This window comes from Lissotriton helveticus, chromosome 3_1, assembly GCF_964261635.1.
Source record: "Lissotriton helveticus chromosome 3_1, aLisHel1.1, whole genome shotgun sequence".
NCBI lineage: Eukaryota > Metazoa > Chordata > Amphibia > Caudata > Salamandridae > Lissotriton > Lissotriton helveticus.
In genome coordinates this window covers 1,068,226,323-1,068,253,700 of record NC_136061.1, presented here as the reverse complement: position 1 = coordinate 1,068,253,700, position 27,378 = coordinate 1,068,226,323, and the positions used below count along the sequence as shown (strand labels likewise).

Here is a 27,378-nt window from a genome sequence, read left to right as displayed (position 1 = left end):
ACTCCTCGCTGTCTTGCTCGTTTTGTCTCGCTCTTGCTTTCCTGTCCTTTTCTGCCTTCCTTCCCCTTTCTCTCTGTCCCCCCTCTTCCTTCCCCTGCCCCTTAAATTGTTCTGGTCTCTTACTTTCAGCCTCTCTTACAACCATCCCACTGCTTTTCGTTACCTCACCCAGCGCCTTTGTTTTTGCCATCCTCGAGTTTTCTCATTTCCCTACCCCCTGTTTTGTAGTGTGTAATTTTGTGTAACTTATTGTACTGTGGTTACTCTTGTAAAGCGCTCCGATTGGTGTTGTGACTGTATCCCCCCTCAGACCCCACTTAATGGAACTCTTCTCTCCTGGTTTTTTGGGTCTTGACCTGAGAAAATCTACTATTTGTATATCTTTGTATATAGAGATAACTCTAATCACTAGTATATGCAGTAGACCTTTGTACTCTCTACCATTCCTATGTGACTCTTAGAGTATATACATTCGTATCTCCTCCTTGTGTGACTATAACTTGTACATTTGCAAATTTTTTCTTTTTGTATCTTTTATGCAACGCATGTAATCCTGAGTCCTTATGTATCGCAACTGGTTCTTATGTAAAGCTCTGACACCTTCGGGTAATGTTCGCGCTATATAAAATCGCATTAAATAAAATATATAAAGAAATACAGCGCCAAGGGCCAGAGTCCGGATGGGGCATCAAATCTCTACCCTATGTCATAGATATGGGTGCTCCCTTTCGCCTGTAATTTTTGCATTGGCTATTGAGCCACTAGCCTCCCAGTTGCGGGCGAAAAGTCCAGACTGGGGGGTATGATTAGGGCCCCAGTTGCATGTGGTTTCACTCTATGCACTGGTGGATTTGGGCAGGTCGAAACAAGACCTGCCGCCACTCTAAACCCTCCTGGACCTTTTCGGGGATATGGCAGGTCTACGGGTGATTTGGGGGTAGTCCTGCATCTACCCACTAAGGGCGACAGAGAGTATGGCGGTGGAGTTGGCATTGGATTGTCTTCTCTGGTGGTTTGAGATGTTCCGCTACCTTTGAGGTAATGTGTAGCACACTGATAGGAACCTCCTCAAAGGGAACCACGGCAGGACTCGGACGTCACTGCGACAATTGGTGGGCATATGGATGCCCTTGCCCCTGTTACCAATGGATCGGGCCTCCATAGCAAAATGTGACTACTCCCACACCTCCTCTATTTTTACTTTTTTATAACAGTGCCAGCGATCCCTACAAAGACCATTTTTAAAGACCCCCGGAATCGATTTTCAGATCGGATTTGGGGAGGGGCGCGCAAACGAGTCTCCAGCACCCTCTTTTGGAGGGTGGCCTGGGGTCCCATACCTAGAGATTTATTTTGTGGGTGAGTGTGCAGATGAAGTTGCCCATGCAGTTGCTGTCAGAAGACATGCTGGGTAAAAGCCGCTTAATTGGGAGCTTGATGGGATGGGAATCCTGGATTTGTTATTGAGACTGGCAGCCCCAGCTAGGGCATCAGTAGGCTGACACGGGTAGCAAAGCTGTGCGCAAACTGATTCATTCAACCCCGCAGGGGCGCACCTCCATACGAGCAACAGGGGCCACTCTGGCGCATGCCCACGATGCGTGCACTAGTAGAGACTCCTGACCCAAAACCTTGGCAAGACTCCAAGGGGAACTTTCTGTGTGACCTGTACACTGATGGGCTGCTGCTATCTTTCAAAACCTCGGAGATGGTAATGGTCTGAGAGCTAGGCAGCTTATATCTTATAACGCTCTTGTTATGGCTATCAGGGCTACTTGGGGGTGGGTAGAGAGGCCCCTGCCCTCCATCAGGGACTGCAGTGTTTCTTGAGCTATGGCATTGGTCGTAGAGCGATTAAGGGGCTCTACGCCGCCTTGCTGTTCGTAGATGTGGACCTCGCGTTACTCGCAAAGCCCAGATGGGGCGAGTGTTTTGGGAGGGCTCTGACAGAAACAGTGTAGGATGGCGCTTGAACAGGTGAAGCAGGTGTCTTGCAACGCCCGTCAAAGTTCACCCAGTTCAACGATCTGCATGACACTTAACACCACATCACCTTCACAAAATGTTTACAGGAGTACCCTCGTGTATCCTAGATGTGGACACCAAGAGGCCACTCTCCTCAATGTGGTGTGGGACGGCTACACGCTTGTACGGACATGTGGGCAAGTTATTGCACAAATTTCAGAACTTGTGGACGTAAACGTCTGACTCCCTATTCTGCCTCCTGGGCATTACAAAGCACACCAAGTATTACCTACAGCTTGCAGACTTGGCCATGGTTCTATTCAAATGCCTAATAGCTATGCCCTGGAAGGCGGCGCAGCCACCCTCTATCAATTTCTGGCTTCAGAGAGTGCTCGGAGGGGCAATTGCTGAGGCCACCACTAGGATGCAGGATCAGCACATCAGGTGGAGGGACCGCCATGTGGGATGTATATGTGCTTCATATGCAGGCGAAAGTAGAGGCCATTGACTGATTGAGGGCGCGCTTGAAGGGAGAGCACTGTGACTGTGCAACTGGGATTTGTACATGGGGCCGCTGGACTGACTGACATATCCGACTCCTCATGACTGCCACCCTGTACCCCCAACAGCCGGAGGGGCCAGTAACACCCTGCTCAGCGTGCAGTGACAGTTTGCAAGTGGCTACTATTCAATGGTTCCACGCACATGCTTAAAACACACATCCACCTACAATCCCCCCTCTGTGATGTCATTTAGTTACAGTCTATAAGCTCAATACCCGCCCTAAACTACTCGGTTCAGATTGGTTAACGTTCTTTGCTCTTTGAATGTATGTCTGTTGCGCACGATCACGAGTAGGGCTTTTGCTGTTGGGTATCCTGTTAATGGTCGTATGTGACCAACCCAGGTCCATTGCAGGGATGACCTACCAACACAAGAGACATTTTGATGCCCCATTTACTGTTTTGTTTTTTCTCTTCATTGTTTTTCCCTTTACTGACAAAATGTGTATTACATTAATTTACTATTATTGAGCTTGGACTCTGCCATGAGGGTTATTAGGTCTATCTGTACACATCTAAAATGTATTGCTATTTTACTCTGAAAATGCCAATACAGACATTTAAAAACAAAATTAAATTTCCACGGTATGTATATAGTGTCGCCTTTAATGCACTAAATTTTGCATAGATAAGGTGGGAGCTGTGAATCCAAAAACAATAACTCAGAAGTTATTCCGGAGTCCATTCCTGCTTAACAAGCAGACACGATACAAAACAGAATGGGCCAACCAGTCGATGGTTGGCCTTGGACACAGAAGTGATCTTGTTCACTTGTCTGAAAATTTGACATAAAGAAGAGTTCAGAGTGAACTGTAGAACTCAGGTGCTATTTTACAGAAACCTTCCTGGACTGTCCAACTTTGGATTTTAAATATATTAGTGATAAAAGATTCCAGATGCCTCAGTGTGGGTTTGTTCAAAGGGGTCTTTCGTAATGACTGAAGTTTCCCTACAGCCCCAGTGTACACAATACGTTTTTTGTTGGAGGTAGCTGACGATGATGCAATCTTCCTTATACCCATAGCTATAACAGCACCTAGTTATCCCACATTATCTTCGGATATTAACCAAACAAGGGCAAGAGAGAGTTCTCAGGAGGGGAACTGCCAACCAGCCCGAGGGGGCAGGCAATGCCCAAAGTCACTCCCCCTGCACAACCGATTCAAGCAACGTGCGGCCCATAGTAGAATGCGCAACAACAATTAGAAATCAACAGTAACTCATGAAACAGCAGCAGCACAATGTAAATAAACAGCTAAAAGAGTAACGGTCCGAGTCCTAATCTCCCCTCTCCACATTTTATTTAAGGATACTTGAAAAGTGCATTTTACGCCCTTAAGGAGAGTCTGCTGGATGGGAAATGTGACCATAGCCTGGCACCCGCCAAGGATTTACCCATGCACCAGTTTTGCAGATGGGCTGTGCACAATTTATACCTTGTACAACACTGATGAAATCTGGACAGGGGCCCACATGAAATCACTGCTCCCAGGTGTGCGTAATGGAGTGCACATTCAGAATTGCACTTGAAAGTGCCTGCAGACACAATGTATCACCTTTCCGGCACTAATGCTATCCAAATGAGAATACCCTGGCATAATGCATTCCCTGTGCACCAGAGATAACATTCAAGATGACGTTAAGGAAGAAAAAAAACACACAGAACAGACATTTGGGACGCAGAGACCTTGTTCAAATAAAACTCACAGTGGCACAACATCTAATACCAGAATCAAACTTTCTGAAGAGAAGGTTCTTAATCTGTGAAAAGATAATATACGAAAAGAACAAGGTCAAACAGCTACCTAAAGCCTTTTAAACTGCCTCCCTAGTTCCATCGCCTCTATCACATCTGCTGATCGATACTAGATCAAGAGCCTTCATCTACAAATACTTTAGAGTCCTGCCTAGCCTGACTAAATATTCCAAAAGTCGCTAATATAAAGACTTATTGTCCATACTAAATGAATGCTTCAAGAGAAAAATATAATTATTTTGTGACGAATATGAGTTCCAAACTTACCCGCTGCAGTGAAACAATAGCTTCGTCAGTCTTTTCCATTTTGCTGTATGTTTTTGATAGGAGTACTTGATAACGCCCATCATCCATAAGCGCGGAGAGTTCATTTACTTAATAAAAAAAAAAAGAAAGAATAACTCAAAGTGAACTTCATGGAAAACATCACATGGACTGCAGGACAATTAAAAAAACTAAATTGAATGCTGCATTTGAACTATGTATGTTTTGTTATCCTACGTTTGCTATGCTCAACATTAGGAAACGTAGCACTGAAGGCAAATAAAAATAAAGCCATAACTTGGGGCACAAGAAGCTTAAAGTTGTACAAATCCATAGGACAGCCCTTAAATAACACTTAAAGGCTAATTCAAAAGAAACAGTAGCCAGAGGCACAGTCGTAAACCATTATTTGGTTGATAAGAGTCTTCGGATCCTGATGATGAAAGGAACTGGTTAAAAGTAGGGGCATGGACAGAATAATTACATTAGGACCACAATTCAATAGTTATTCTTTTCAGGGGTAATAAAAAGACATTGTTTTTATAAAAATTCTAATAGGTTAGCACATGCAGAACATTGCAATGATACAAAGAAATTAATTATAAAATTAAATATGATCAAAAATAAATTCCCCGTCGACATATTAACATAAATAAGGACAAGTGTTTTAATCTCAAGGTAAATCTTACCAGGTTCATGATCTAGCGCTTGTTGCAGAACATTTTCAGCCTTATCATATTGCTTGAGCTTCAGGAGTAACTCAGCTAGATCATAACGAAGAAAGTTTTGCTGACCTGTTTTCAAAGCAGCTTCGTAATAACTGATTGCCTAAATCAGAAAACATAACTCAGTAAACGGAATATCGTACTGTAGAGTCATGATTAGTTAACAGATTCACCCCCTCTGAATAAAGTACAAAACAGTCAAGAAAACACATCAACGATTCTATAGGAGTATTCCACCTTAATGTATAACTAATCAACAAGGGAAGAGAGGACTTGCCTTCTACATTGTGGAAATTCACTTCCGAGATAGGCTAAATGCACAATTTATTTTTTATAAAGATCTAATAAAAACATCATTCCAAATACAGCATCTTTCTGGATAAAAAACATCTACAGGTAAAACCAGTGTATCATGGCTAATAGATATAAAATACTGCTTTGTAAGGAGACACTCCATTTGATCCTATCACCATTTATTAGAAGTGTTATTCGCAGTCTTAGGTATAGAATATTCCAGGAACCTTTCAATTAATTTTCAGATTGCTGATGCCAATGTAAAGAAGTAAGTACATTCAAATTGCCCCCAAATGACTTGAGATTTGCATCTGATTTACATAATTAGTATTTCTTTGTAATGCATTTTATGAACAAAAGGTCATGCATGGGGAAATATAGACAGTAAACAGTATAATATATCGATGTTTATTTTCAACTGCAATGCGTACTTAAGTCCCTGGACAATCTGCAAATCCCAGAAGAGTTTTCATACTAACAATCTTTGTTTGAGACAAAAGCATTCCACTCCTACTATGGCAGGGATATGACTCGCTTTCTGAGCGGGGTCACGCATTGTATAATTTTTTTTTTTTTAAAACCTGCCGCATTCTGACTGATTAGATACAGCTTTCCTAAACAGTAACCAACTCTTTATAACCACCGATTAAGAAGAATGCTTAGTGTGGATGGTAGCTATCTTGAGATAGCTACCCTCCAAGAAGAGTAACCGGTGCCTTTGAGGTACCAGTTCCTCTTCTTTTTGTCTTAAAAACAAGGATTTGAACACCCATCACCATCCTATTTGCTGAAGTTAATGATACATTAAGATATTTTGCAAATTCTTAAATAGTAAAAATATAGTATTGACTGATTCAGGTATTAGAGTAGAGAAGTGGCCAACCAGTTCTTTACATCTATTCTTCATAATTTGTCTACCAATTCATTCAGTTGCTTGTATTCCTTCTTTATTTTTCTAGAAATCTTCAGTACTAAAACATCAGGTTTCATCCTCCAACAATCTGCATTCTCCCAAATCATGTTCCGTTTGGTGAGAAATCATCTTGGGAAAGAAAGAAACCGGTGCAATTTTTGACAAATTCTCAACACTTAAATTTATTTAGAACATCTGTAAATCTGTCCGCTATATTTTCAAGTAAAAGCTCACCATGCATGTCACAGCCTCACAGTTTGTTTGACTTGATTTATTAGAGAACAGTGTCACATTCAGGAGAAAAAGTAAGAGATTCTGGTTTGAACACTGAAGGACCTTTCATGAAGTTATAGAAATCCACCCTGTGTATCAAACTGTCATTTTACTTGTTATACTGAAATTACATTTTTCAGCTGCATTTTTATCACACCTTAACCTTTCTTGTTTTGCATATTATTCCTCAAGAAGGAATACTTATATATTTTTATAAGACAGGAAATAGCATGACGTTAATGAGTTTTTTCTTTTTCCCCCTTTTCCTTTTTTACCATCAAAGTTACTGGTGCTCGACATTATTTATTCCTGAGGGTTCTCCCTTTTGTCCATACACAAACCATCTTGATTCACAATCTGTTCTTCACAAAAAATATATAGGGCCTCATTTATGAAAAGTGACGCATCGCTGCGTGAAAACAGCGATGCGTCATTTTTCACTGCGCCCTCCTTGCACCACCAATGATGCGTCATATTTACAGTATGACGCATCATTGCGCAAGGAGTTACAGATACGTCAGTATTTCTGACGTATCTGTATGGCGCAAAAGTGGCGCATTGCTGGAGTGTGTCACAAAAGTGACGCAACTCCAGCAATGTAAAAGGGCCTGCGTCAGTCTTACACCTGCTGTGAGGCAGGAGTAAGAAATTGACGCATTTGTGTCCTAGAAGTGGCACAGTGAAATCACATAGATTTCACTGTGTCACTTCTACGACCCTTTCTTGCGTCAATACGCCCCCATGCATACATTATAGCTGGCGCAGGTATAATGTGGCGCAGGGGTTTACAAAGTGACGCATCTACCTAGATACGTCACTTTGTAAATATGGCGCAACAAGGCGCATTTTTTACGCTACTGGTGCGTCACAAAAAGTGACGCACCAGCGGCGTAAAAGTGAAGCATAGCCTTATAAATGAGGCCCATAGAGAATATATTATTTTCTCAGATCATTTAACCATCATTAATATCATTCTTTAATTTTTTTAAAGAAACCTTTATGTTTATCCCTGCTATCATTTTGGATCAAACTGAAAGTCACTTTCCTCCGGTAACAATAATTCTGGTGGTGCTTCTCCATCAACAGGTAGCACCACACTGCTCCAGCTGTCACTCTGCCAGTCAGACATGATGTCAACAGCATATTAAAGGAAATAACCTAGGTACCGACAGCAGTTCCTGAAACTTCTTCCATGTCTGAGTGAGGAACGCAGAGAGGAACTGAAAAAGCATAAATGACAGCAGCACATAACCTTTTTGCATACCATGGGATTTTATTATACAAGGAACTCACTCATCTACAGGAACATTAAGTATCCATCGGAAATATCACTATGTGATGTATGTACTCTCCTGTTTGGTGGATACCTGTTCCTGGAGATACCTCAACTTAAAATTGACTTCCAAAGCAATGGTTGGGGGGGAGGGGGGAGTGCTGCCAATGAAAAAAGGAATGCATACAGCACACACACCTCACAAAGTGCCTGTCACAGTTTGCGTGGGCTGTGAGGTAGGAATGTTTAGTAAAGGTATGCATGGGTGACCATGTGGCTGCCCAGAGGATGTCTGCCACCGCAAAGTATCTGGTGAGTGTCGTGAAAGCAGCCAAGGTCATAGTGAAGTGGACACCAATGCCTTCCAGGGGTCTTTCTTGGTGTAAAAGGCCTCGATACATAGGAGGTCCCAACATAAAAAGAGAAATTTTGTCACTGCCTTGCTTTTCTTGGCTCCAGCAAAACCCTCAACGAGTTGGCCATCCACTCTGTCTCATTGAGTGCAGTTGAATTTGTTCAGTGCATTTAAAGCGGGAGTCAGCAAGTCTGAAATCCAAATTCAGGCAGCCGTTCCTCCTCCTTGGTGGGGTCAGGGGGACACAACAAAGTAAAACAAATGTGATGGACTCAGCCATGTGAAAGGCTTAAATCACCTAGGGAAAGAAGGTTGGGGAGGAATGTAGAAAAGTGAACAAACTGAAAGGGCCTGGAGTTCTCATGTGCACACGTTAATGCAAATATCAATTGAGTCTTCAAAGTAATACGTCTAACTGGACAATTGGGCATCGTCTTGAAAGGGGATGGCATCAAGAAAGTCGGATAAAAAAATTTCCACTGAAAAATCAAAGGGGTGGGAGGAAATAAGTAAAGCAAACCCTTCAAAAATAGTGCCGCTAATGTTGAGCTGAACAACAATGACTGATCAGGAAGACATGAAAGCAGACAAAGCAGTGAGGTAACCCTTGAACATAGCATCTGCAAGACCCTGCTGTGCAAGACGACGTGAAATGAAGAATGCAAATGCAGAATGTCAACAAAAAGGCATGACTTCAAGAGATCCAAGCCTTCTGATTCACACCACTGCACAATCTTTTGCCATCATTCCACATAAATGGATTTCGTAGGAGATTTCTTGAAGCCAAAAGGACATTTGCAACTTAATTGTATGGAACATATGAGAGAACATCTAGTGAACCATAATTGGACATAGCAAGTTTGAGAAGAAAGTCTCCATCACTTAAGGGAGTAGTTTCCATTTGTGGTCCTCTAGGGAGAGACAAGAAGAAGTACGCTCTCATGTTGAGTCACTTTGCTAGATGGGCCACAACTGGGAAAATTCCCTCCCCTCTGCTGTGCACTCTGCCATAGAACAGCCTCCATTGAACAGAGTCCACAACCCTCCCCTCCTCTATTTTTTAAAAATATATTTGAAGATGATGGTTTTGTCTGACAAGGTCTCAATGACACTCCGTGATAGTGAAGGGAGAAATACCTTCAAGGAAAGGCGAACTGCCCGTAGTCCTAGCACATTTACATGCTCTGACTCAGACCAATGGCCCCAGACCATCCTGTTTCCCAGATGGGCCAGCAAGAAGGATTCTGTGACCATGGCACCCTACAGATGTGGAGGGCTGAGGAGATTACATACCGTGAGGTTGGGATGGATGATCAACCAGTTTGAGCAAACCAACTGTAAGATCTGCACTTGAGGCAATAGCCTTCCTTGATGTTGAAACGACTCCTTTCAGGCACCACTGGAAGACTCATTTATCATATGCCATGCAGATCCAACAGGATGCTCAAGGCTATGAAGATGAGCAGGCGCACGATCTGTAGGACCAGGAGATGTGGCTGAGTCACGAATCACAGAAACATCTTCGGAATATGCAGGATCGTCTGAGAAGGAGCAAAGGTTTTTTACGCAGGTCACCTATGAAGATAAACTTCTGCATAGGACTGAGGTGGGACTTTTGAGTATTAATAATAAAGTCAAAGCCATGGAGAAAAATCACTGTGTAATGAAGATGATCTTTGACTGTCACTGGGTATTGACAGTTGACCAGCCGGTTGTTTATGTATAGGAATACATGGGCTCCCATCCATCTCAGTTAAGCCACTGCAATGCAAGCACTATCATAAAAACACAAGGCACAGTCGCCAGCCAGAACAACTAAACCATGAACAGATAATGCAGTGATCCTACAGTGAGTCTTGGGTAACATTGGTCAGCAACAAGAATTGACAGAGGGAAAATTTTGTTTTAGAGGACCCTTGACACCAAACAATTCTCTTTATTCAGCAGCAGAAACTGGCTCAATTACAGTATCCCTAACTTGTTCTGCCATTTTTTTTTTGCAGAGTTTTATATAGCGCGAACTAGACCCGAACTGAATCAGGTATCAGGTATCAGAGTGCTTTACATAGCACCAGTTACGTTACAGGAGGACACGCATTCATTTTAGGCACGGAGAGATTAAGTGATTTGCCCAGAATCACAGGAGGTTTTTGGCGTCGTTGCCGAGACTCGAACCCAGATCCCCAGGTCGAGCGCCCTAGCCGTTAGGCCATTCAGAAGGCAATTATTCAAGACAGGGCTCGGATATACTCCTGTTTGGGCAGCAAGAGTTAAAGCAGTTCAGACATGTGCCCATTTGTTCCAGAGGCACCACCTCTATATGCAAGCGAGCATATGCTAGAGGCTGGACGCTAGCCTGGAGGGAGGGATAGGAATGGTAGGGTGCAGTACTTGGTGATCAACTGGATGACCCAATGGTCCACCATAATAGACTCCCAATTGGGAGAAAAACCCGAGACATTCCTCTCACCAGAAGATGGGTGGGGAGGCAGAGTGTTTTCAGGAAGGACATCATGCCGAAGATGGAGGGGACTGAATTTGCTTCTGGTGATGGCCACTTTAAGATCCGCCCTTGCTGCGAAAGGAGCCATGCATTTGCTAAGGTGCCTGGACTCTGAGGTCCGTCTCTATTGGGATTATTGAGCTCTAGAATAGCCCCGAACCTCTGCTATTGCTGATGGAATCACCCAGTAGGCAAGACCAGGTCCAGCGAGCAGTCTACAGCCCTGCTATTCTTGAAGTGCTACAGGGAGGAGATGGCCTTCTCACCAAAAAGCCAATCACCAAAAGGCATGTTCCTCAGAATGTCATGGACATCTCCTGAAAAGCCTATAGTAAGCACTCAAGCTTCTTGTTTTAAAGAAGGAACACTGTCCTTGGACCAGGCCAGTGTATCTGCCGAATTTAATCTGCATTTCCAGATCTGTTTAAAGCAACTTGGAAAATAGCTTCATCATGTGCTTACAACTGTCAGTTTTAGGAACTCCCGCAAAGCATGGGCACAGAAATCTAGTAGGTATGTAGCATTTGCAGTACAGAGAATGAAGCTGCCTGAAGCGAAACATCTTTCAACACATGGCGTCTTGTAATTTTGACTATGTCTCGAGAGGTTATATGGAAGGCATGGCGGATCAGTTTATAAGATGGAATATAAACCACAAGGTTCAATGGCAACCAATGTGAGATCAAGAATGTCGGGACATCTGGAGCAGGTCTATGGTGTTGGGCAATTTGCCTCTGCGATGATGTGCCTGAAAATGACTTCTGACACAGTCAAACCAGATTTCAGAAGAGCACCAATGAAAGGGAGCAAAGGTTCGACAGTTGAAGTAGTGAGATTCAAATTTTTCAAAGTGTGAAATTACGGCTCTTCAGAGAATAAAATAAAATTAAACGTTTCTATTACTTTAAGCAACACCCTGGTAAAGAAGGACATTTTTTTAGCCACGGCCCGAGATGGCTAAGGGATTTCCCTTTCTAGAGGCGTTGAATCACTTGAGGTTTTATAGTTCAAGAAAAAGGCAAGTATCGGAATAGGACGAGGGAGCAGATTGTCAGCCTTGGTATTATCATCCCCTGTGCTACCATAATCTCGATTATGCATGCTATCTATGGCTTTGGAATCAAATAACTAGAATTTTGTCCAATTTCCGAACCATACGAAGGAGATGTTTCACAAGGCAAGCTTTGGCCTTCTACAAAGGAATTAGATTAGATTTTCACCTAGATGAGACCAACTCTAAAGACACTATCTCTCTCGTCGAAACCCTCAAAGCGTGTGATTTCATCCAGCACGTAAATAGTCCTACACATAAGGCAGGACATATTTTGGATGGCCTATTTTCCAACGACGACAGGCTTTCCACTGGCACTCCATTACAGGTGGTCTGGTCCGATCATTTTGCTGTACCATTTGATCTTGACATCCCCGGCACCTGCTCCTCCAATCATAATAACACTCCCTTTATTCTCAGGAGAAACTTAAGGAATATCTCAGATGACACTATTGCCCCTTTGATCCCCACTTCCGAACTTCTAGCTGTCACGGATGCTTCAGAGGCAGCCCAGTCTCTGACTGACTCCATCTCCAAAGCAGTTGAAAATCTTGCCCCCGCATCCCTGTGCTATGTAGCACGCCATAAACCTACTGCACCTTGGTTCTCTGACCAGCTTAGACTTATGAGACAGGGCTGCAGGAGTAGTGAAAGGAAGTGGAGGAAATCCTGGGACCTAAAAGATAGAGAGGCCCATAAATCCGCACTACGTGCCTACAAATACCAAGTGATTATCAAGAAACAGGAATATTTTTCAAATCTGACCAGCGCTCTTTCTTCTTCAAGAGATCTCTTCAAAATCGCTGACTCTTTATGTTCCCTGCAACTTCCCGACCCAGTAGTCAGTTCCCAACAACTCTGTAACGACATTTCAGACTTCTTCCACAACAAAATACATGACATCCACGTCTCTCTCGAATCCCACCGTCTTGCTCTCGATCATAACACTCCCCCTCTCATATCCAATCTCGATTCACTAGGCAAGGACCCCTCCTGCCTTTTCACAACTTTCCCCTCCCTATCCCTTGAATCTCTGAATTCACTTCTTGACAAAATTAAATCGGCTTCCCCCCTTGATCCGATACCCCTTAAGAAACTGAAAGAGTGTAGAATACATCTCTCTCCTCTTCTGCTTGACGTCTTAAATAAGGCCATCGCTCAAGGCTCTTTCCCTTCTATTTGGAAGAAGGCAATAGTCAAACCGCTACTTAAGAAGCCAAATCTGGACCCGGCCATGCTGAAAAATTTTAGGCCCATTTCGCTTCTTCCTGCACCCGCGAAGTTGCTGGAGTCGCATTTGAATTTCCATCTATCTGCCTTTCTCGAATCTTCTGAATACCTGGATAACACTCAGCACGGTTTCAGAAAACACCACAGCACAGAGTCCGCCCTTACCTATGTGGTCGATAACATCCGACGCAAGGTGGACTCTGGCCAAACCACGGTCCTAGTTCTGTTGGACCTCACGGCCGCTTTTGACACCCTCTCCCCCGCCATCTTGTCATCTCGGCTAAGGGAGGCGGGTGTCACTGGATCGGCCCTGAGTCTCCTAAATTCCTTCCTGACTGAAAGGGAACAGAGAGTGATGCTTGGGAACCACCTCTCCCCTGCCAAGTCTCTGCAATGTGGGGTGCCACAAGGGTCGGCCTTAAGTCCGACCCTTTTTAACATCTATGTGGCCCCCCTTGCAAGACTTATTAAATCTCAGGGGATGGAGGTGGTATCCTATGCAGACGACACGCAGATTATGGTCTCTCTTGCTCACACCTCGGTTAGTACATCTGCCGCCAGCTTCAGGGTTTGCATGCAGTATGTGGCAGACTGGATGACTATAAACTCCCTGAAGCTGAATGGTGAAAAAACCGAGGTGTTGATATTTGGGAAGAACCAGAATCTGTGGTCGAGCGAGTGGTGGCCTTCTTCTCTTGGCATCTGCCCCACTCCCTCCCTATCTGCCAGAAATCTGGGAGTGATATTTGACACCTCACTCTCTATGTCCCTGCAAGTCAACAGGACCGTTGCTACCTGCTGTGGTGTGATCCGGGTACTCAATAAAATCCGTGGGTACCTCTCCCCCCAGGCGCGTAAACAGGTTGCAGTCGCCCTGGTGGGTTCGAGACTGGATTACTGCAACTCCCTCTACATGGAAGTCAACAAAGGGTTGATCCATCGTTTGCAGACTCTTCAGAACTCTGCAGCACGCTTTGTTTTGAATCTCCCCAAAGCCTCCTCTGCTACCTTAGCCAGGAAGGAGCTTCATTGGCTTCCGGTACAGCACAGAATCGCCTTCAAAATCCTCTGTCTTACCCACAGAGCATTGATGGATGGTCCTGTTAGTGCCATTGGCTCTCTTCTCTCGCGCTATGCCCCCACAAGAAACCTGCGCTCTGCGGGACTCTGTCAACTAGCTGTCCCTCGCATCAAATTTGTCAGATGGGGAGCCAGAGCCTTTTCCGTCGTCGCTCCGCAATTGTGGAACTCCCTCCCTATGGAGATAAAAACTCTCCCTTCCATCGACTCTTTCAAAAAGGCTCTAAAAACGTATTTCTTTAAGCAGGCCTACTCATGATTAAATAGGACTAGGTAGGGCCTTAAGTTGCTGTATTTAATCTAGGCGCCTTGACGCCCACTGGGCTAAGTACGCGCGTTACAAGAAACCCCTCATTCATTCATTCATTCAGTGAGGTCGGAAGGTACTGAGCATGGTGCTATTTGGGACCCAAAGTAAAGTAGCTGGGTCGACACTTCCTTATGGAGTTACCCAGAAGATACTGGAGCTGTTCTGCAGATGTGCACTACGGAGTGATGGAAGGCCTCAGAATGTGTGGGTTTGGGTGAGGAAGTCGAAAATTCGGACTGAATCTTCAGCAACTATGTAGTAGGCTTGGAGGATGAAGAAAATCCTGGCATTGGAGAACAGCACTGTGACTCAACAGTCCTCGGAGTATAACCATTTTCTCAACGAAGGAGAGAATTTCTCCTTCCGAGTATATTTGGGGTAGACCACTTAGTAGACAATTGCTTTACAGGAAATGTACCTGTGAGAAAGTACACGTTTTGGCGTGTCCCTGCAGGACTTGGACAAAAATCATTTTGTCTCTTGTGCTGATGGTTTTCAAGTACTTCACGGAACACAAATAGAGATATCCACTTGTGGCACTTACGAAAGAGCTTGAACCTTGAAATCTTTAGGGGTAGACATACGACCTATTTGTTGTCGAAAGTGGAGGAATTTTGTTCGGTGAAGCACTGAGTGAGTTTTCCAGAACACGTCAACGAGATGTGGAAAAACAGGAACTGGTCTTAAAGTTTGTAAAATAAATTATTGCCCACATACATATTAACACTGGTATTTCATTTTTAGTACTTCGAGTAATGATTTCTCATATGGTCCTGTCTTAAGGTGCTTTAATATCAGTTTTACATTATTTGACTTTGAAGACCCTATGCTGGGATATGATCAGATTTGTTGTTGCTTTGATGTTTGGTAGAATTCTTCCATCTTAAAAGCCTCTGCTGTAACCAGTATATTCATGAAATCATTTCTTGTTCCATGTATACATAATTAAGGCTTTGCTTTTGTAAATCTCTCTTAATTAACTTTCACTTTCTATTATATTCCAATTTGTTCGTACAGTTCTTGTAAACTGTATAAATGGCATAACCATTTTTATTCTTTCCACTGTATCATAACTGCTAATTTTCTCTTTCAGTTCACTTTTCTTGCTATGCTTATTCATTCAGAGGTACTGATAGGAAGGTGATATTTGTTTCTACTGCTCACATTGCTGAATCAGCAGTTCTCGTTTTTGTAGCCTCTGAGTGGGCTACAGACGACTATGGTTCTTCGTGTTTTAATATGCTAATCACCATTTTCTGATTCTACATAGTTATTTGTTTTACCTTAGATTTCACATTTAAACAATATCCAGAACCTTCAAGGGAAAATATGCCCTTGTGAAAATAACAAATTCATACAATAAGCACACCTTATGTGTGAGATGTATAGTTCCTGGGCCATACTCCGTCCTTTTTTTCTTCACCTTACCCAATAGAGTAATTTACTCTAACCTGCACCATGCACTAATCAGTATTTTATGAAAGGAGTTCAGATTCATGCCAGGACAGCCACAGAAATGAGGAATCCAACTGACCTCTGGAAAGCTCCCCTGACAGCATCTGACCTTTCCCTTCTTAACCGTACCCAATATAGCCCTGAGTTCTAAAATACACGGTGCAAAAAACAGCATTAAGTTCCAAACCCACATGCTAAAATTAATTTTAATAATCGTAACTTAGTTCAGTCTTATGAGGGGTGTTCAAATATTGAGGAGCTGAAAACAAAACGTTAATGTAATAGTTCTGCAAATATTCCATTAACAGTTCTACATACACTTACCTGATTCTTTTATATATTGTAACATATTGATAAACAAGGTCAGCTCGAACTGCATGTTACCAAATATGAGATTAACCAACTGAATATCCAATAATTATGGTAAGTATTTAGAGAACAGTGTAAAATAAATACCTTTGCATAATTATGGGTTTTTACTAAAGCTTTTCCAATTTTGCTTGCCAAGGTTCCATCTTTGGGGTTTTTCTTTAATGCTTGCTCATATACATCAATCGCTTTTTCGGGCTATAACGAAAATACACACAAAAAATTAGTAACAAAATATTACGTACAATAATTGCTAAATAATAATGGCATAGAAACATGAAAGAACAAAGCACCATGTGAAATAGGAATGCAAGTAGGAGTGAAAAACTTGCACTGAGTACCCCTTCCTCAAGGCACAGGATGCCTATGGTTGCAGGCCACGAAATGGATATCAAATTTCTCTGCAACAAATAGGTGGAAAAAATGCAATGCACCTGTGTGATGAAAAACCACCCAGGCTCTGCCGCTGCCACATTTATCAGCTTACCATTCTTTAACAAGAGAAGGCCAGCTCCACTACGACAAAGGGGTGGCTAGGGGGTAGGGCTAGATGGGTTGGTCATCTAGCGGAAATGGGACCACAACTGCCCGCACAATAACACCACACCGTGGGATCTGCATATAATGGTACATCCACTCCCCTTCCCTTCTCTTCAGTTCATAGTTCAATTACAAAGCATCTCTAACAAAGAATAGGGTGTGAGTGATTTACTATGCTCCAGAAGACAACGAAACCAGAACATCCCAGAAGACACAGCCTCATGAAACACTTAAGGGAAGGTGATCCAGGGGGAGATAGAAACTACTTTACATGGTCTAGCCAAAGACAAGAGAACCCAAGAGCCTACAATAGACTCATCACGGAAAAGAAATCGGGGATAAGCATTGGAGGAGAACAAAAGATCTCCTCCCTGATTTACCAACGGTCAGCATAAATAAGACCAATAGCCATGACGGTTAAAAAAAAAAATTCAATACATATGTTTAAGAGAGAAAGGAATGGCTAGATACCAGCAAAGCATTGGGAGAGAAAGAGTGTGGCAGAGATACATTCTTTCCTTTCTGGACTATCATAGCAAGAGGAGGGCCACTCTGGGACACAAGTACCAGAAACCGACTTTAGAATGCCTAGTGAGAGCCAAGGGGCAGAAAGCTTCAAGGAAATTAGTGAAGCTTTTAAAGTAAAAAAACACAGACCCAGAAGCAGGGAGACTGGTAGGGAGCAGAGCTTGCTGAGACCGAAGATGGCTACGTAGACTAGCCGCTCCTTCAGCCGTATTCAAAATCCTTCATGATACTCAACTCCTGGCCAAGCCTTTCTGCAAGTGACTAAGTGTGATGGTGCATGGACCATTGATCTGATGCCAGGTGAAAGCCTGTAGCGCAATACTGCTGGGAAATCTGCACTGGCTTTCAGATGGACTGCGTGGCTCATTAGCACCTTCTCACGAGTGTCAGTTTGGAGGAAGCAGCAGTGTTCCTGCAGATGAGGTCATGCAGTTCTGGGCAAATGATCACAGCAACAGCAGGTCATGTACATCACAGCCTGAGTAGCAGCCGCCACGTATTCACTGGGGCCTTGTGGAGGAGCATAGTTATTCGCCTGTGATTGGGGGCTGGATGCGATGTGGGCCACTGCGCTGCTGTGCATCTTGATGAACATGGGCCTGCCAAAAGTGTGCGAGTAAGCCGCTGACCACAATACATAGTAACAAATGTATTTACACCATCATAAATGCAGGAGTGAGATTAATTGGCCTGATGCAAGTGTTGTTCCATGGATGAGAAGAGTGCTTTAAACAATCATTGGCTCACGCACAGCCCTAAACTGCACGCCGCACAAACAATATAAAATCATGCAGACATGCGGAAAATGTAGCAGTTGGAACCGGTCTGCAGAGTCTGGATTGCAGGGGACTGCATGAGTCCACCAGTGAGACAGGTTTCCCAAACAGCCCTTCACAGCAGAAGCAAACACATAGCGAGAACGAGTGTGTAGTTGATCGAATCACAATCATATTCCATAACAATACTTTTGCGCCCAGGTAGATCTGAGAGGTAGTGCTGTGCTGTCGCTTCTACCAGCTAAAATCTCACAACTGGCACTTGAACTGCAGGGGAAGCCCTACAAACTCTGTCCCTGGGTGATGCACGTTACTTTAAAGTGGACATACAGACTGAAAATAGGTAAAACAGACAAAACACAGTAAAAACTGACATTTAACCCCAGATTACTTACCCGGGAAGATGAAAATACTTCAGAGCAGACGACAGAAGCAACAGAGTAAACAAGGGAATGGATGAAATTTGAACTTAAAGACCTGAGGCACAGTCTGCAGACCATAGACTGCAAAACATATGCACTATTCACAGACTGGACAGAATGATTGGAAGACTAGACCTGCAACACATCTGGCTAATATTGAAAGAAGAATGTCTGAAGTTGATGGAAAGAAAGCAGATAAGAAAACACAAATCCTAGACAAAGAAGATGCTCTTTGTAATATAACCTAAGAACAGGAATCTTGAAGCCTGCTCTTGGTGGCAGAGGCGTCTTCTCCGCAATGGCAGAGGAGCGTTGCACCACTGTCTCAGAGCCAGCAGGTGAAAAATAAAGCAATATACTATAAGAATTGTACTTTTCATTTGCTGCCTCTGAACCAGAATGTGCAGGGAGGACTGGCTTGTGCACTTATAAATGCACATCCTGTTTGGCCGGCCATCTCCGGCAGGCCAACCACACATGCGCACTTAGGTTTTTCCAACAGGGCTGTATTGAACAGCTGGTGTGGAGAAACAGCACAGACTCCTTGTCCTGAGCGGAGCGTCAAAGCGGGCGCTCAGGCCAATTTCTGCGCGCTTGCATAGCATGACAGTAGCGCGGGATTGCACATGGAGTCACTGCTGCTGCCCCAGTGTCTGCTGGGACCAGGAAGCAACAGAACACACCGAGAAGCGATGCGTCCAGCAGCTTCAGTTAGGGGTTGTTATTTGTTTTATTATAAGCCCCTCCCCCCATTGAACTCCCCAGCACCCCACCCACCCGTCTCACCACATCTTCGTGGCGTTGCCCGTCACTGCTTGGTGCAATAACATCAGAATTACATGAGTGACTGAGACCACCAGCACAGAAACGCTACGTGGAAAAACTGTGGGTGACCCTGCTGGAACAAGAAACGCTATCTGAGCAGTTTGTGGTGGAGCAAACGCACTTGTCTTCTGCCGAGGTAGATTCCTGGGGTTACACTGTGGTAATAGCTAGATTATTGAACTCTCAGGATGCAGTTCTGGGGAAAACATGAGAACTTGAGTCACTGCAATACTTAAGGTGGACATCTCGTTGTTTCCAGACTTCGCCATCCAGGTGCAACAGGCTATGAAAGCCTTCCAACCTGCAAAAATAAACCTGCAAACAATGCATATTGACTACAGCATGCATGCTGTACCCTGCTCACTTTAGAGCAATGCTGAAGGGAAAACCCTGAATCTGATCTGCAGTATTGAAGGAATTGAAACCATATGTCACTATTCAAAGTCAGGACACCGAACCAGAGGGTGCAAACTCAGGACTGATCTTGAAATGCCTATCTGTTGATAGGTTGCTTATCGCTCTTGAGATAACGGCAAGTATGATTGCCTAAGCACAAATGGTGCCTTCTTTTATATCATGACGAATACGCAACAGACACTAACTTTTGACTACATGATGGGATTGAAGCATACCCACATTACGTTCGCAGCTGGATGTACCAAGTTAAATGTTGGTGTCTCTGGTTCACCAAGACAGATGCTTCACACACTGGTCAATACTTGCATACTGTGCATCAAAGGTAGCTGCAGAAGCTCCTCATTCCTCATAGGCAATATGGTCAGGGGAATGGGGGGGTGGGGGGGGAGACAGGACAAAAGGAAAAGCCTGGCAGGAGAGTTGCCTGCATATATAACAAAACATGAGGCCACAACTGCTGCGTACCATGGTTTATGAGCCACATCTGCTCCACTCCTAGTGTGCTCCACCAGGTTTGACTGTACTGTTGTCAAGGTATGGGTTAAGGGCAATGGGGGAAGGAAGGGTTTGAGCAATTAGAACAATCCTCAATTCTAAGGTACTGTACTGCAAAGTGTAGCACAGCGCTATGCACTGTATTCTAGATACCAACCTCCCCTTGCCACTCAGAGACAAGCCCGACTTCAATTTTCATTTTGAAGTTACCTCTGTCCCTATCAATGTTAGACTTGGAGGATTTTGAAGCAGACAAACTTGTTCTAAAGATCACTTGCCCTACTCACACTGGCGGTTGTGCTCTGGACCTCATCTTTATAACTATAAAGATCATTCGGTTTGATTCACAGGTTGCTAGCCGTACTTTGATCTGACCACTATCTTTTCTGTTATTCCATCAGGATAGATTACAATTCAGTACCACAATTGACTAGACCTTTGACCAACTATTGATCTAGGAAATTAGAGACCTGCGATAGCCTCACAGCGAAGATAGTACAGTCTACCATTGAACAGTCCACTGATATTAGCAAAGCAGTGAATTATCACTACGCCATTGTTGAAGCACTTGATATTATTTCTCCGCTGAAGACTAGCAAATCCAACAAGAGAGTGCCCTCTACTGAGGGGCATTCAGAAGAACTGAGAGAACAAAAACTCCATTGCAAGCAGTTGGGAAATATATGAAGACACTCAAAATCGGAATTAGATCAAATTTGGTATAGATCTACTCTCAATACTGACCATAAGAGCAGTCACACTGTCCTAAGAAATTTCTTTACCACACATAGAAAAAATGGTGCCCCTTTGAAAGTCATTTTAAAATGGTAAAATAATTCTCTCATGCGCCAGCCTACGAGTCTTCTAATTTATAGGCCACACTGTCCAATTTCTTTTAGATCACGAAGATTTAGGATCATTTTGCACCACAAGCTCAGTTCTATGAATCACCTACAGACTCAGTCACACCCATCAACCCAGTGTAATCTTGCCACTTATAGGGATATTACCATTGGGATGTAAAACAAACTACGCAGTATATACACGATGGCTCCCCAGAGGATCCCAGTCTGTTCTATATTATTTCTTCCTATCCTACTCTTTTTAGTGATTATCTGGCAGAGCCTTCTAATATTATGCTCTCAACAACAAATGTCCCTATATCTTGAAAGCATAACAATGTGTACCCGCTGCTTAAGAAGCCCTCTACAATTATACACTCTGTAGCTATCCCAAGATCCAATGTTATTGATGTACAATCCTGAAAGAACTGAGTGGCATCTTAGAAAGCAAGGCTCCCTCAACCCCTTATTTGAACTCCTGGGTGTCCCTGGTGTCAGATCTTCCACACAAAAAACAGCTGTTCTGCCTATTGGGTTTTGTGGTAGCAAAGACAGATCTTGTTATGTTATGTTAAAAGTACTTATTGAGCGCACATACACCAAGGGGTTTCATGGCACTAAGAACAAGGGGGGTGCTGCATCGACAAGACAATTGGCTTACTGATATGCCTGGGAAAACAGGCAGAGCTTAAGCTTTTTCCTGAACTGTGCATAAGGAGTTACCGACCTCACTTCCGCAGGGAGCGAGCTCCAAAATTGCGGGGCCAAGACCGCAAATCTGAGCCCCCGTGTTTTTTGCATTTGAATGAGGGAGTGGTCAACAGATTTAGATTGGAAGAACACAGTTCCCTGGAAGGGATATAGCGCTGGATTCTTCAGGAAATAAAAGCTGGGCCATTCCCGGCTAGGGCTTTAATGATGGTACATCCCAGCTTAAAGGCACAGCGTTTAGCCACCGGAAGCCAATGTAGACTCTCATCAAAGGTTTAACATGATGTCTTGCGATTAACCTGGCTGCATGGTCGGAGGGAGGGGAGGGTGTGGTGAAGCCCCTTGAGTCTGTTGTCCGGCACTTGATATGGGCAGCAGGGAAAAGAGCACGCTGGCGCTCTTCATGTAACTGGGGGATCTTCTTTCATGGAGTCATTATAGGCAGGCCTATGGCTCTCTAAGCTGGCTGACTGGAATAGTGGTTGTTGCAAACACAACAGTGATGGACAGAATGTGGATCAATGTCACACATTCACCCCAGTCCAAAGATCTGGGCCCAAATCCATCGTTTTTCCACTCCACACCACCCTGGGTTAGACAATGGCGATATGCAAATCAGCGCTGACCCTGTGCCCCATGGGAACAGTCCAGTCCGAACTACAAAAGCCATGTCCTTCCCAGAACGTAATCAAGCATCCGAGGACCGGCCCGGTTTCGAGGTAACACCTCTCATCAGCCCGGCTAGCTTGACTCCAGTGGTGTGGAGTGCCTGGGACTCACGTCTGAGCATCCCCAGTACACTTAGAGCGGTAATTGCAAACACAACAGTGATGGACAGAATGTGGATCAATGTCACACATTCACCCCAGTCCAAAGATCTGGGCCCAAATCCATCGTTTTTCCACTCCACACCACCCTGGGTTAGACAATGGCGGTATGCAAATCAGCGCTGACCCTGTGCCCCATGGGAACAGTCCAGTCCGGGCACAGGGTCAGCGCTGATTTGCATATCGCCATTGTCTAACCCAGGGTGGTGTGGAGTGGAAAAACGATGGATTTGGACTGGGGTGAATGTGTGACATTGATCCACACTCTGTCCATCATTGTTGTGTTTGCAGTTACCGCTCTAAGTGTACTGGGGATGCTCAGACGTGAGTCCCAGGCACTCCACACCACTGGAATCAAGCTAGCCGGGCTGAAGAGAGGTGTTACCTCGAAACCGGGCCGGTCCTCGGATGCTGGTTTCCGTTCTGGGAAGGACATGGCTTTTGTAGTTCGGACTGGACTGTTCCCATGGGGCACAGGGTCAGCGCTGATTTGCATATCGCCATTGTCTAACCCAGGGTGGTGTGGAGTGGAAAAACGATGGATTTGGGCCCAGATCTTTGGACTGGGGTGAATGTGTGACATTGATCCACACTCTGTCCATCATTGTTGTGTTTGCAGTCACCGCTCTAAGTGTACTGGGGATGCTCAGACGTGAGTCCCAGGCACTCCACACCACTGGAATCAAGCTAGCCGGGCTGAAGAGAGGTGTTACCTCGAAACCGGGCCGGTCCTCGGATGCTTGTTTCCGTTCTGGGAAGGACATGGCTTTTGTAGTTCGGACTGGACTGTTCCCATGGGGCACAGGGTCAGCGCTGATTTGCATATCGCCATTGTCTAACCCAGGGTGGTGTGGAGTGGAAAAACGATGGATTTGGGCCCAGATCTTTGGACTGGGGTGAATGTGTGACATTGATCCACACTCTGTCCATCATTGTTGTGTTTGGAATAGTGGTTGATCCTACCTCTAATAAGGCACCATGAAGTCCAAGGGCTCCCTGAGGAGGAATGTAATGGTGCGCTGGGTGCCTCCGACTTCCTAACACAAACACATGCCATACAATTAGCTACTTGTTTTAGGAATGTCACTGACCCAGTCCACAGATTTGAACTGGGTTTCCATCCTCTTACTCGTGGTGTCGGTCTCCAACAGCCAGTAACCACTTTCCAGGGATCCTGACCCTCAGAGGTCAGCTGATCACCTTTCCTTCCAGTTTCTATACAGCTGGGCTCTCCCATTTCTATACAGCGTTTTCCTGAAGGGCAGAGTGACGGCAACCTCTCTTAAAGCAAGTTAGGCTCTTCTATCAAGGCAGATTCCGTTCCTCAGAGCAGGGTTAAGAACAAAGTCCCTGGCACCGTTCTAATCACCAGGCAACTGGGCTGATCACTCCACAAAGAAGGTTTTGCCAACCTAGGAGAGATGCTGACCATCATTCCTCTTTCTCCAGCAGGCAGTCCTCTCTAGTCTACTCTTCATTCATGTCTAGGTTTTCCTAACCAGAAGGAAGCCAACAATTGGCGATCCTGGTTCTGGCACTCGTGTATTTCCCACCCACCCTGCTGAGTATTCCTCCATGAAAACACTGTAAAAATATGTTGTAATGTTCAATAAAGCGCTAACTATTGCCCAAGAACGGCTTCCCAGTGCTAAAACATTCTGCAGTATCATGCTCACTTCTTAATGGGTCATTAAAAAGTGGTTTTTAAAACCTTTTAGAATGCGAGATGTGGCTTTATCCCAAGTATTCCACCCTTTAGCTGCAAGAAAGCTGAAAGAGCAGCCTCCATAATGGGCAAGTTTGAATTGAGGACTTCTCAAGCTGCTGTCTAATAATGACAGAAGGCAGTGTGCTGGATTTTTCTATTGCATTCTATTGTGGAGATACAATGTTACTGTTTTCTCAGTTGCCTGATAAATGAAGGATAGGGCCTGAAGTGCATTATATTATCCACTGGGAACCAATGAAGTGTCTTCCAGTGGGAGAAGACATGCTCCAATTTTGGTAGCCTGAAAATGAGCCATACAGCTAAGTTCTGTATTACTTGCAACCTCTTAGTGTCGGACAGTGGAACATTGACCTGGGTTTCTGCCAGTATTAATCTGAGGTTTGCAGACAACAATATAAATTCCACTGGTCCACTTCTGTGGCTAGTGTTAGCTAGTTCTTAACATTGTGTGCATCCCTCAGCATTATAGATGGCAGGCTTTATCAAGAGGGCATCAAGGACCATGCCCTTAAATTGATAATTGATTATCTAAACAAGCATTCTCAATCTGTTCTTCTGTCTCCCAACACTACCTCTTTCTTAGAGGTTTGTTCTGGACTACCACTGGGATGGTTGTTCCCGACTAAGGTGGGGAATTTAATCTGAATATGCTGCTTATGTAGTTACCTTCTATAGCGGACATGTAGGAGTAATCTTTGTCTTAATGTGAGTACTTCTTAACTTTATGGGTTTCGCAATTATACATTACCAATATAGATCAACTGCAATAACCTATTAAGAAAATGCCCTTTTCAACAGACTCATATATCATGCAGTTAATAATGATAGTTAAGTATAGGTATGATAGAAAGGCTTACCTCTTGAATGTTCATGTAGGCATCCCCAAGAAGCAGATGGGTATGGGAGCTAGGGAGTTTCTCTACAAGGTCTCTGGAATGTAAATATCACACATTGAAATGCACCGGGTGTTAATGGAACATTAATAGGTGAACTTAATTCATCAGCTTCTTTTTTAAAAAAAAATAATAGATTTCAAAACACACAATGTTACTGTTATTCGATGTGGGACATTGTTTTATGAATGTAATGAAAACAAACTTAAGTAACGTTTTATAACTGCGACAAGTGACCACATACAATTGCACACACATGGATAAATTCAGCATGAATTTAAAAGTATCTTAGGATGTAACAAAGTAAACAAGACAGATCTGATCCAACACAACAAACCCCAACACCCCAATGAATTTTCTAGTAAAGAATAAGCAGTCGTAGTACAAAGTCCGACAAAATTAATATTAAAAGTTGCTAAGCATTTTGCGAAGTATTTTGTTTTTGACAACACCTCACTTCATACCTTGTTTGATGAGATGTGCTAGAAAACAGCATTGTGCTGTCTTTCTTAAAGACAATCCAAAATTGCAGTATAGATCTTGGAAATTATAGCTAGCTCCTTTTCCATGCACCATGTTTCTCACAGTCTAAAGGGGCTGATTGTCCAGCTGTTCCATTAATAGATATGGGGTTTCAAAAGTCTTCTCTATCTGACAAACATGACACCCAAGATCAGTGCAGTAAAACAGAATTGCATCAAAAGATATAAGCAGATCAAAATGATAAGCACAAAACACCAAACTGCAAACTCCACTAGTGACTGCTAAAACATAAGGTTTATCAACATCTTTTGTCTGAAACTGAAATTAATTAGGATGTTTAGACTTTTCTTTCTTGGCAATCGGATGAATTGGAGTTCACTGTAGGGGGGTAACAGGATATTTTTTTTATTCCAAAGACCTTTCAATATTTTGCTATGACCTTTCACTATCAGATCAGTTTGATTACAACGTTGACAGGAGCTGGAGGGTCTAAAATACTCAGATTGGAGTACATTGTCCCTCTTGGCTATGAACTGGTTTATGTTTAGTAAAATGGTACCATTACCTCATTACCATGTTCCTTTCCAATAAGTGGCATCATTTATTGGGGCAATTTCTTTTCATGAAGTAGAAAATATACTTCCAATGGAATTTACATGACAAACTAGTTAGTGTCCGATTCCTCAGGCTGCTCACATATCCTCCTAAATTATCAGGTTGTTATGGCTTTGCCGACGCTCTAGATCATCCAGCTTCTACAGTGTATTTCACATTTTCACTAAGTACAACAGTCTTTTGTCTTCAGATAAGTCGCTGATTCTTTCTTAACCATCTGTAACTCTAATTGAGCCATTTTGTCAATTAAAATATTGAGGTACTTGTGGATCTTTATAACAGGGGGAAACACTGTAATATCCTTTATGGATTGGTTCCCTGTGTCTAGTATCATATAGTAGATGATTTAGGCAGAGATAGGCAGTTTTAAGTATATGTTCTCTTATCACTGTGAACTATTTAGCACAAAGATCCCATTTGAGCATAATCCTGCATTCATTATTTAGGTCCAATCTTTCATTAGACTACCTAACACAATGTCATTCTTATTCAGGAATTTCTTTGGTATCAGATATTCCAGAATGCAATAATGGCATCTTCCATCCCCAAAAAACTGATGCTTCAGAATCTGGCACTCACTATTTGTGTATGAGAAATTTGAGGTTTAAAACCCTTATATAAAACTGGAGAGTTATTTGCCACACTTCACATTTCTGAGTTTGAACACCTATATCAAGTTAGCTGGTGTTAACCAATCAATCAATATTTGTCATTGTTTTTGTTAGGCCCAGACAACTCTATATAACTTAGATGTAAACATTTCTGATAATGCTAGAGATGCTCATATCCCTGGGCAACACTATACACATTAAGGTGGGAATATATGCAAGTAAATTCAGGGTTAGTTGGCCAAGATTACGTCAATGCTATGCTAAAAACCTATTTTGGTAAAATGG

The 27,378-nt window shown here is 43.5% G+C and overlaps 1 protein-coding gene across 1 annotated transcript in view; it reads right to left on the bottom strand.

Annotated features, from left to right (window-relative positions):
* TTC21B (tetratricopeptide repeat domain 21B) overlaps window positions 1-27,378 on the bottom strand; it is a 557,120-nt gene that overhangs the window by 279,985 nt on the left and 249,757 nt on the right. Inside the window, exons 16-19 of the mRNA XM_078683845.1 lie at window positions 25,349-25,421; window positions 16,467-16,577; window positions 5,238-5,376; window positions 4,552-4,658 (exon numbers count right to left, since the gene is read on the bottom strand). Of these exons, the coding sequence (XP_078539971.1) occupies window positions 4,552-4,658; window positions 5,238-5,376; window positions 16,467-16,577; window positions 25,349-25,421 (430 nt within the window). The remainder of the gene's footprint in view (window positions 1-4,551; window positions 4,659-5,237; window positions 5,377-16,466; window positions 16,578-25,348; window positions 25,422-27,378) is intronic.